Raw genomic sequence first — 11,866 nt, forward strand, 5'->3', positions numbered from 1 at the left:
ACTTTATTTTATTTGAGTTAAACTACTGTGTGTGAGTGTACAGTAAATTTATCTGAGCATCCTGAAGCAGTTGCATGGTTGTTCTTGACATCCTGTTCACTTGATGCCATTTCTTTGTTGGCCATACCTCTGGATATCTGCCATGTGGAGATGTTTAGTGATTAAAAGATAACATTGTTTTCCATCTTTGAATGATTTAATCTCTGGCTGTGGTTTGTTGACTCACCCACATGATCAGCCAGAGCCAGCGCAGTGTCACTTGTGCAAATTCCACTGATGGCTTTTCAGGTCACTTTCTTTCATCTGAACAGGTTGGTCTGGTTTGAGATGTTTTCACCCTGAGGTAAGAAAAGTTTGGTAAAACTCTGCCCATCAAACCCCCACCACTTTTTTCAGGCCTTTAAAAGCAACCAGTTCTTCTCCCTCATCACTCATTCTTCTCCAGCTTCAGCAGAAGAGTTCTACATCATCATCATCATCATGGCCACCTCTTTCTCCAGCCGCAGTTTCATCCCTTCTGCCACTATGAAGAGCAGTTCATCCCTGTTCCACAGAAGCTCACAAGGCAGTGTGCATGGAGGAGCTGGAGGGTATGGAGTGCGCATCTCCACCGCCAGGTCAGCCATCAGAGGCAGCTTTAACCTCACCGATGCCATCGACTTTACGGAAAATGAGAAGCTAACAATGCAGAACCTGAACAATCGTCTGGCCTCCTACCTCGAGAAGGTGCGCTTGCTGGAGAAGGCCAATGCTGAGCTGGAGCTCAAGATCTGCCAGTATCTTGACAGTAAGACCTTGCCTGTGGCCCGAGAGTACAATGCCTACTTTGCCACCATCACTGAACTTCAGAACAAGGTATGGGCTCATTATCCACTTGCTCACTATCCACCTTTCTTACTAACCACTATGCACTATTTAGGCAGCAAGCCTTTGTAGTCATGTCATTATAGAGAGGATATGGTCAATCCATGGAATCCCACAATGCAGTCTGAGTGTACAAGGCATTTTGTGCAGGGGGTTGGGTAACCTTCTCACTTTCCTCATTATCCCTCTGATGAAGTTCAACTCCACTTAATCACATGGGTGAAGTTGTATTTGAAATCAAAGGAGTAGTCGTCATTAGTCTGAGAAATCATCCTTTATCATAACCCCGCCCTCACTGTCGCCCCACTTCTCACTTACTCTCACTAATATGCTGGAAAACATTTAGGATGATGACCTATCACAAATAACTTTTATATCCATCCTTAGGATACATTAACCTCTCGCTCTACACACATTTACCTGTCTAAACGCATGTTTACCTCTCTGTCTGCATGTACAGTATGCTGTATAATAGCATATAATTGCAGGATGATCATAACAGGAAGTCCCAATTTCAGCACTTCCTCACTCATTTCTCTTCAGAGATGTAGCGTGAAGTTTATTGCATCTCCCTGAAACGCCTATCCTTTTCACCCAATTCCCTCTCCATGTAAAGGCCACGCCCATGTCTTTCATTCAATCCCTTCCTCCTACAAGGGGCACAGCCACCTATTTCACCCAGTTACTTTTCATTGCAGGGGACACACCTGTCTTTTGTACCTTTTCATACTTTGAGATTTTATTCGAAATGGAAAACATTTATTAACTTCGTGATTATTTTGTAGATTCAGAATTCCACTATTGAAAATGGAGAACTGTACCTGCACATTGATAATGCCAAACTTGCCACTGATGACTTCAGAGTAAAGTGAGTGTCCAGAACACACAGTCCTAAACTGACATGGTGCGCATGATTGTCTGGTGTAAGCAACAGGGAGCAGAGTGGAGTTTGAATCCACTCTCAGGGTTGGTTTAGTATGTCAACAAAAATAAGAATTACATTTCTACTTTATTTTATACAGATTATCTTTGAATACATAGATGTAACCTCAGACAAGCTCACCAGCATGTCTTTTTTCTTCAATAATAACTTTCTCGGATTGAGACGGGTGTAAAATAGATTTTTTTTTTTTTTTTAATCATGACAGGTATGAGAACGAGTTGGCCCTGAGGCAGTTGGTGGAGGGTGACATCGCCGGGCTGAGGAGAGTCCTGGATGAGCTGACGTTGACCAGATCAGATCTGGAGTTGCAAATTGAGGGTATGAAGGAGGAGCTGATCTTCCTCAAGAAGAACCATGAGGAGGTGAGGCATGATCCTGAACCATCTGCACACACAAAAAAAAAAAACTTCCTTAAACCTGCAGCATAGAGCATGTCACAGTTATTCTATTGTGATACATTTAATGCACCTAGACCTCATCAACTCAAACGATCCCTGAGGAGATCCATCACCTCACTGTCTTTGTGAATACAGTGCTAACAGTAGTTCATGTCTTGGCTGTGTTCCTGTAGGAGCTCGTTTTGGTACGCTCACAGATGAGCGGGCAGGTGAACGTGGAGGTGGATGCCACACCACAGCAAGACCTGATGGCCATCTTGACTGAAATGCGTGAACACTATGAATCTGTGATTGCTAAGAACCGCAAAGACATTGAGGCATGGTTCCAGACCAAGGTGAGTCTGAATTGGAGCATGTTTAACTCTCGGTGATCAGAAGTGTGCTATTCTGACATTTTTAATTGTTTTTGCCATTTTTGACTCAGAGTGAAGCACTGAGCAAAGAGGTTGCCATCAGCACAGAAATCCTCCAGACGTCCAGATCTGAAATTACAGAAATCAGGCGCACTCTTCAGAGTCTGGAGATCGAGCTTCAGTCACAGCTTAGCATGGTGAGAGCTTCTCAGCACAAACATTCAAAAACTACTCTTTAATAAAATAAAGTATTCTTAATAATCCTCACTAATGTTGACAATGCTAATCCATATGAAAAATTTCACTAAATATTCATGATCTATTTTTGCTAATCACGATATGAATAAACTTGTGTGCAATATTAATATGGATTTCAGTTAATCCTCAATCTGACCACTTGCTAATCATGTGATGATTTTTGCTAATTCTCACTATTAGATTTCATGCTAGCCATCATGAAACTCCCTTCCTTAAACATGCTTTGTCTCTTTAGAAAGCATCTCTTGAAAAGTCTCTGGTTGAGATACAGGGCCGCTATGCACAAATGCTAGCTGGCTATCAGTTTCAAGTGACAAGTCTGGAGGAGCAGCTGGTGCAGCTTCGTGATGATCTCGGTCACCAAGCTCGGGAGTATCAAATTCTGCTGGACATCAAAACCAGACTGGAGCTGGAGATCGCTGAGTACAGAAGACTGCTGGATGGAGAAACAACCACCAGGTGAACATTTCAGAGAAAATTTGAGTAGATTTGAGGAATAATTAGAGGTTCTCACCTCTCATTTCTGCTCACTCTGTCCTTATTTCCTCTTGTAGCACCACAACCAGCTCTAGTGCCAGCACTCAGAAGCTTGTGATTATCTCAGAGGAGAGGGTGGATGGTACAGTGGTAAAATCCTCCCATACTTCTGAGAGCAGAACCATCACCAATGAAGCATTTTGAGTCTCCTCGGAGCCAGATGATGACTTCCATCCTGTGACATGCTTTCTCAATGCTTACAAAGCAAAATAAATTCAAGTCAAAGCAGTTCATGTGCCTGTTAATTTCACCAAAACTCTCTATAATGGCCCCAGATCTGGGCCTTTACCAAAGAGAAAAGATATTAACAAAACACTTCACTAAACAAACATGTCAGTCTAGACCAAAAGATTAAGACTGTGCCTGAGTCCTTAAAGGCTGTTTCACAGGTTCATAAGAAAAAGCTCTGCTTTAGTCTTCATTATTCCAGGTAGTAATAAAGAGCCTGCACCTTTTGATCCAAGCAGATATCATAATAGACCAGCAGTTCTCTCAGATGGTTCAAGTTTGTGGTACCGGACATGCAGGATACCTATTTTACTATCTGACTACAGCACCTCCTGATAAAGGGCAGGAGAAACCCCTAATCTTTTCTAAGGTACAGTGTGGCTCATTCTAGGCCTTCCCCGCAAAGGGACAGTTGACAAGAGGCATGTGTACCTATACAGTTCAAGTTTATTACAAATAGGTATAAATACATCGTGTATGTATTAAAATGGACAATACTGCAGAGGATAACCAGCTGATTCTCCTCAAAATAGAAAAGGTCAGATCAGCACACACAGCTCCCATCTCAGGAAGCCCCTGGTGGGAGAGAGAAAAGGAGACAACAAACCCAACACCAAATAAAGCATGCAACAAAAGCACTACACACTAATATAGTGTCTCCTCAGTGTTTCCCCTCCCAGAAGAAAGGAGCAGTAAGTCAGTGTAGATCCGGCCTTGTATAGGGACAACCTATGTGAGGGACATAGAGAGAAGAGAGCAACTGGCATCCTCCACCATAAGATGCTAGATTAACTATAAATACTGCAGTAGGAATGGACTCGCTGACAAAACCCAGCAAGCATACAGTGCAGGTGGTAAAGGATAATCAAACAAAACTAAAAATCCAAAGAAAACAACCTATGAAATAACAGTAAAACAGTGGCTAGCCTGGTCCTTTGCAAGAACGCTCAATACTCCCACAGCGCAATAACACAGGAAGAGAGAAGGGAACATTCCAATGCAGTGCATCAGCATCTATAACCCAGCAGCACATAGGGGGTCATGTCAATGTTAAAATACCATGCAATAGCCTCTGTGCCCTCCATGAAGAGTGAAACACATGCTTCAAGCAATCACCCTGCATGAAAGGGGAGCCCAACTCAAGTCAGCAGGAACAAGCAGCAGCACCAAGAAAGTGTAGGAGTCGAACCTTTTTTATAACTTCCTGGTTTGTCATGTGACCTGCCTGTGTGACTGCCTGTGTTGCAAATCACATAGAGCCCCAAATTTATTAAAACATCACTGTATGGCATACAAATATATGAATTAATCACCAAGCCAAAACAAATAAGTCTAATAAATATCAGTCCATACAATGCAATTTGTACAATTCAAATGAATATATTACACATTAGTGTAATAATAAAAACCTAATTGTAAAATATCAAAATTAATTAATTGATATGATATTTACTTGACAAAAAGAACAACTGATGTCTTTTGATGTGACTAAATTGTTGGACAAATGATCTCTTTTCTCATCTCATTATCTCTAGCCACTTTATCTTGTTCTATAGGGTCACAGGGGGTAGCGGGGTAGAGGTATCCTCTGCCAACAGGAGCAGTAAGGCGTCTCCTTCCCTCCGCTAGCCTACGAGACACCCTTGGACAAGGTGAAGTACCCGTTCAGTCCCTCGTTCAGGGTTATGTGAAGTCATGGTAAGCAGGTGACGGATGGAAAGATTGAGCAGCCAAGTAGGTTTTGGTACCGGTCAACTTTCTTCTGGACTAGGCAGAGGATATCTTTTGATACAATGGCTAGGCCAACCCGCTCAGTACGAGCACTGCTCCTATAGAAAGCAATTGCAAACTACTATAGGTACTCCTGCAAAGAATAATCATGGTTAAAAAGTCAAAAATGAAACGAGTAAACAGCATAAATGGGGTTCCTAGAAATAGCAACTCCTCGCTCAGTAGGGAGGATCATGTACGACAGGTGACTCCAGATCATCATCAAGTGACTGTCAGTAAAACAGCTACAGGTTATTGTAATAACTATAAACTAATGAAATTCGGAACATGGAATGTTCAGACAATGTATCAGAAAGGGAAGCTCGAAAACATAAAACAAGAAATGGAAAGAATGCATCTCAATATTCTAGGCCTCTCTGAGGTAAGATGGAAAGGGGCAGGTGAAATGAAAATACAAGACCTTACAATGATATACTCAGGAGGGGATGCACATCAACACAGAGTTGGCTTATTACTTGATTCAGATTGTTCAAATGCTCTTAAAGGATTCTGGGCAGTTAATGATAGGATTATTGTTGCCAAACTGAGTGGGAAACCTTTTGACATCGGAATTATACAAGTATATGCACCAATGGCAGACAAAGATGACATAGAGATTGAGAAGTTCTATGAAGACCTAGATACAGCAATGAAACAACTGAAATCACAAGACATCAAAATTGTTATGGGTGACTTTAACTCCAAGGTTGGAAGAGAATGGATGGATAATATTGTAGGCCCTATTGGCATTGGGGAAATAAATGACCACGGCGAAAGACTAGTAGACTGGTGCAGGGAAAACAAATTAATTGTGACAAACACCTGGTTCAAAAACCACCCTAGGAGATGCTGGACATGGAAGAGCCCTGGAGATAGAACCAGAAATCAAATTGACTTCATACTAATACAAGAACGATTTAGGAATTCATTAAAATCATCAAAATCAATGCCAGGCGCTGATTGTGGAAGTGATCATATTCCAGTTATTGGATGTTTAAAGATGAAGCTCAAGAAACTCAAGAAAGCCAAAAGACTACCAAAGTTGAAATTAAATCTTCTGAGAACAGATGAAGACCTGAGAAACAGACTTGCAGTTTCAATCCAAAACAAATATGAAATTCTTGATAGTCTGACTAAAGCAGAGGAACAGTTCCAAAAAATGAAAGAATGCATCCATGATGTAACATCAGAACAGGTTCCTAAAATCACAAAGAGAGAACATAAGAAGTGGATGACCAAAGAGATTCTCAACCTAATGGAAGACCGGAGGAAAGCAAAAGCTGATGGAAATAAATATCGCATGTTAGACAAGGAAATAAAGAAGAAATGCAATGAAGCTAAAGAAACGTGGATAAATACCCAATGTGAAGAAATTGAGAAAAACAAAGTCGTCAACAGTAAATTCATGCATCAAAAGATCAAAGAAGTAACAGGAAAACAGAGCACATCAAAATCTGGATGCATAAAATCAAAGGCAGGTGATATTCTAATGGACAAGAGTGACATTCTAAATAGATGGTCAGAATATGTAAAAGATTTATTCTACAACACCAGAGGACCACCAATAATAGAGAACCCCATAGAAGGACCACCAATTCTCAAAGATGAAGTTGAACACGAATTGAGCAAGATGAGACAAGGAAAGGCAACAGGGCCAGATGACATACCAATTGAAGTAATTATGGCCTTAGAAGACATAGGCATAACTGAAATGACGAAACTTTTAAACATCATATATGACTCAGGGGAAATTCCTGAAGACATGCGAAAATCAATATTCATCCCTCTGCCAAAAAAGCCAGGAACAACAGACTGTGAACATAGAACAATAAGCCTCATGAGTCATCTCACAAAACCAATCCTCAGGATCAGCATGAAAAGAGTTAGAAACAAAGTGAACCCAGAAATTTCAAATTCTCAATTCGGTTTTATATCAGACAATGGAACAAGGAATGCAATCTTCACTCTACAAACACTGATGGAAAGATTAATTGAAATGCAAAGAGACCTATTCCTGTGCTTTATCGACTATTCAAAGGCATTTGATAGAGTGAAACATGAACTTTTTAAGATTCTAGCTGACTTAAATATAGATGGAAAAGACCTCAGAATCCTGCGTAATCTTTATTGGGAAGAAGAAGCAGTGATCAGATTAGACAGTGAAGTCAGTAAATTTGAATCAATATGCAGAGGAGTGAGACAAGGCTGTGTATTGTCACCCGACCTGTTTAACATCTACAGCGAAATGATCCTTCGAAATATCTGTGATCATGATGGGCTGAAAGTAGGGGGCTGGAACATCAATAACCTAACGGTAAGATACGCAGATGATACAGTACTCATCGCAGATTCTGAAGACCAGCTGCAAAAAATCCCCAACAAAGTATCAGAAGAAAGTGAGATAAAAGGGCTAGAACTGAATGCAAAGAAAACAGAATGCATGGTGATCTCCAAGAAAGAGCAAAAGCCCACATGCAACATCAACTGCAAAGGAGAAAAAATCAAATAAGTAACTAAATTTAAATATCTCGGCTTCATCATAACATCAGATGCAAAATGCAGTACTGAGATTAAAAGACGCATAGCAATGGCGAAAGATACCTTTGGTAAAATGAGCTCCATACTCAAAAACAGAAATATCACAACAGACACGAAACTAAGGACACTAAAATTGTATGTATGGTCAGTCCTCCTATATGGTTGCAAATGCTGGACAATTACGAATGACTTAAAGAAGAAGTTGGAGGCAACAGAGATGTGGTTCCTCAGACGAATGCTGAGAATATCTTGGGAAAAGAGAAAGACAAATGTAGAATTACTACAGCTGGCAGGAACAAAGCGCTCACTTATTAAGACAATCAGAAAATGACAACTGGATTTCTTTGGTCACATCAACAGAAAAGACGGCCTAGAAAAACTTGTGTTAAGTGGTAAAATTGAAGGAAAGCGAGGAAGACAGAGAATGACAAATAGCCAAATGACAAATATACAAATAGCCTTAACACCTTTGCCACCAACAGTTCACTGACCAATAATTGTCTTATCCACCTTACTGGCAACAGAACTGACTGGCAGACCATGATCGTCGATGCCTGTGCCAGGCCTGACACATGAAGAAGAAGAAGAAGAAGAAGAAGAAGAAGAAGAAGGGTCGCAGGCAAGCTGGAGCCTATCCCAGCTGACTACGGGCGAAAGGCGGGGTACACCCTGGACAAGTCGCCAGGTCATCCAGTGTTTCCCACAGACCAGGTAGCAATTTGTGGTGCTCCACTGTGCCGATGAGGGAATCGTGCGCGGTGGTGTCATGGCGGTCGGTGGAGTCGGTCATTGGGGTGTATGCAAAGTGTTTACAGCGGGCGGTGTTCAAACACACAGTATTTTTCTTCAGAGTCACCTGCTGGGACTATTTTAAAGCTACAAGAAGCATTTGAGATTATTCAGTTCAATCTAAATTCTTTTAAGTTCTTTAAGAGAAGACAGCTAAAACAGTTTTTCCCAGAACCCTGCCTGGTTTCATTCCTCGACCCAACTTTACATTACAGTGCAGGCCATTAGTTTGCTGGGCTTGATGTTGGTGGAAAACCTGTCTTTTAAATTTATGAAAATTACTCACCAAAATTGAAGTTAAAGTTTAGTTTTTACTAGAGATGCACCGATTGCAATTTTTTGGGCCGATTCCGATTTCCGATTTTCCATGGAGTGTGACCTGGTGATACCGATTTTGGCCGATTCAGATTTCATTTTTTCAAACCACTTCACAGCACACACAAAGACTATTTTCTTTTTATCTTTTCTTTAATAGAACATTCTGCCAGATTTTCAGTAATAAATTTTCAACACCTCAAAGGTTGAAAACAAACAAAAAGACATTGTTCTTTGTAAAATCTTTCTTCATATTTGGTATTAACATATTAATTCCTGAAATAGGAAATTCACACAAACATTTTTTCTTTTCCCATCCAATATCTGGCACAAAAACAACTTCCCCCTCATATTATTTGCCTACTGCTATGGAACACACTTTCATAAGCTTATTTAGATCTGAAAACTTCTGCCTTATAGAACAACCCATTTCTTCATTCAGTATCAAAACACAAAAATAATTTAGTCATACTTATACCATAGCCATTTTATCATCTTTGTCAAATGTGTATTTGTAGAGTAATTTCCAATGGAATCAAGTGCAACCAAGGTCGTAAAACAAACAAAAAGACATTTTTTTCTCTCTCTTTGTACAAATCTAACTAGATGTTTGGTAATAGGCTAACGTATTAATTCCTGTAATGGGAAATTCATACAACCACAAACGTTTTCTTCTTTTCACATCCAATATCTGGCAAAAAAAAATCCCTATATTTGGATATATAATATATCCAAATATAGTGATTTTTTTTTTGTTAACGGCGCGCGCCGGAGCTCGTTAGGCGCACAGGACTGACGCTGTTCTGCGCAAGCGCAACACAATCGCACTAGAAAGCATGTTCAAGCTGCCAGTGGAGCTGCAGTCTTTTTAGTTGCGAATTACGAGTATTTCCACTTTCATCTCTATGTGATACACAAGTTTTGATCGGCAGAAAATCAGCATATTTTAATTTGACCGGCCAGTCGCCGGTCATGGCCGATCACATGAAAATCGGCCGATTCCGATCAGCAGCCGGTCAATCGGTGCGTCTCTGGTTTTGACCTTAGTTTTTTGCCTTTTTGGTGGCAATCTTTCAATCATTCTTTAGTTGACATTCAAGGAATAAATTGTAAAAACAAGCTGGAGGTTTTTATTTTAAATATTGAACTCAACACTTACCTCAACCAATACTAAAATGAAATAAATAGTATAATGTAACAAAATAATAATAAACTAAAGTATCATAATTAGATGTAAGAAACCACTTAAGGTAACACCAAGGCAACTAACAATAATGAAAAAGCATTACCCTAATTGGTGCAAAGCCTGCATGCCCTATCAGAACATTTAATTCTGCGTGGCTTCCTGAAAAAAAAAAACTCCAGTGCCCTATCATAAGGGAAGTCATTGCTGAAGCGGGATAAACGGGATAATGCAATAAGGCCGGTTCCTCGCGTCAAGCTGCTACTGTATGCATCAAAATTGGTTTATAGCCTGACTCAGGGATGTCCGTTTCCTGTAAGCCAAGAAGGCTATGATAAAGCTCATCACGAGCACGACGTAGGCTACCTTTTAAAATAAGGGGTCGGAAGGTGAATCGGGAAGGCTGCGTTATTTTTAATTAGCCTAACAGGCCTATTGAGGTTTTTCACCCACGTGACCAAGTCATGTGATGCATCGTTAGGCTGCCATTTTGGACGTCACAGCTCGAATCAGTTTGAATGCGAGGAAGGTGACAAACGAAAAACATAAAAGAAAAAGGAGCGAGATGCAGAAAACACCTTCACTATCCAGCGACGTAGGGCATTTACAGGGCGAGCAGAGGGAGAGGTATTTGCAAAAACTGAGGTTAGCAGGCTTAGAGAACGACGTTTACCTGCTTCCACCAGGATTGTTCACTGACGTATGGAAGTACACGAAGCCCTCGTCTTTACCTGACTTCGGCCCACATGATCTGTATACCTATGTCGTTAAAAACCCATCGCCATACACAGGTATTGATCTGAAAGCGTGTAAGAGTTTGGATGCCTACAAATATTTTGTGTCAGGCTGGATAACATGCCTACATCAGTGGGTCGTCCCTGGAGCCGGTGGTCGCCATCTTATTACAGCTAAGGTTTGTTCACATTTTCATTTACTTTCGGTCCTCAGGATAAACAAAATGTTATTAAATGTCATTGAAATAACTTCTTAGTCTGTTGAGACATGGCCCGTTATAAATTTGCTGTTACCAGGCAATGACCAAGAACTGTATTATTAGGGTCGGTGTCTGTGTTGTAGCAGTGTACTAGCAGCTAGCTGTTAGCACTAGCTAATGTCAACAACATAGCTAGTATGTTGATTGTTAGGTTTATATAAGTATTATTCTTGACCAGAAGGCAGTAATTTATGAAAATGGTGACAAAATTAAGGATTAACTTAAGGTTCAGTTAAAAATGACCTTCTGTCTCGGCTGGACATTGTTTGGGAACATTTTGTCTATTTTTTGATATGAATGTGTATTCATTCAGAGAGGTGTCTGAAAGATTCACCAAGGTCTGTTTTGGTGTCAGATCGACCCACACACACTCTGAAATGGTAGAATTAAAGGGATAGTTTGGGATTTTTGACATGAATCTGTATGGCATCCCCATCAATAGTGTCGTGCAAACACACTGACTTACCCCTGACAGCATCCTGTGAGTCCAGTTCTTGTCCAGTTTTGGTCCAGACGAAAGTAGTCCGGCAAGTTTGTTGGGGTCACGAAAGTAAAATGGTTTTTGTCTCAAAACAGTATGTGTTCAAAAGAGTGATATATTTGCATCACAAAACCATTGCCAAATAAAAAGTCAGACCTCGAAATCGCTTGGCACTATTTTCTCTCCCTTCTTATCACTGCGCGCTGCCGACTTCA

General features: G+C 40.6%; 1 protein-coding gene across 1 annotated transcript; it reads left to right on the forward strand.

Moving 5' to 3' along the window:
* Positions 1-422: 422 nt before the first annotated feature.
* Positions 423-3,581, forward strand: LOC132900303 (keratin, type I cytoskeletal 13-like). Its single transcript, XM_060942301.1, has 7 exons — positions 423-855; positions 1,650-1,732; positions 2,013-2,169; positions 2,379-2,540; positions 2,630-2,755; positions 3,052-3,275; positions 3,371-3,581. Exons 1-7 carry the CDS (start codon positions 481-483, stop codon positions 3,495-3,497), a joined length of 1,254 nt encoding a protein of 417 aa, XP_060798284.1. The 5' UTR covers positions 423-480; the 3' UTR covers positions 3,498-3,581.
* Positions 3,582-11,866: the final 8,285 nt, after the last annotated feature.

This window comes from Neoarius graeffei, chromosome 16, assembly GCF_027579695.1.
Source record: "Neoarius graeffei isolate fNeoGra1 chromosome 16, fNeoGra1.pri, whole genome shotgun sequence".
Classification (NCBI taxonomy): domain Eukaryota; kingdom Metazoa; phylum Chordata; class Actinopteri; order Siluriformes; family Ariidae; genus Neoarius; species Neoarius graeffei.

Coding starts and splice junctions, on each gene's coding strand:
- LOC132900303 (XM_060942301.1), top strand. CDS start 481: ATGGCCACCTCTTTCTCCAGCCGCAGTTTCATCCCTTCTGCCACTATG. Junction 856..1,649: donor TCACTGAACTTCAGAACAAG/GTATGGGCTCAT, acceptor ATTATTTTGTAG/ATTCAGAATTCCACTATTGA. Junction 2,756..3,051: donor TTCAGTCACAGCTTAGCATG/GTGAGAGCTTCT, acceptor TTGTCTCTTTAG/AAAGCATCTCTTGAAAAGTC.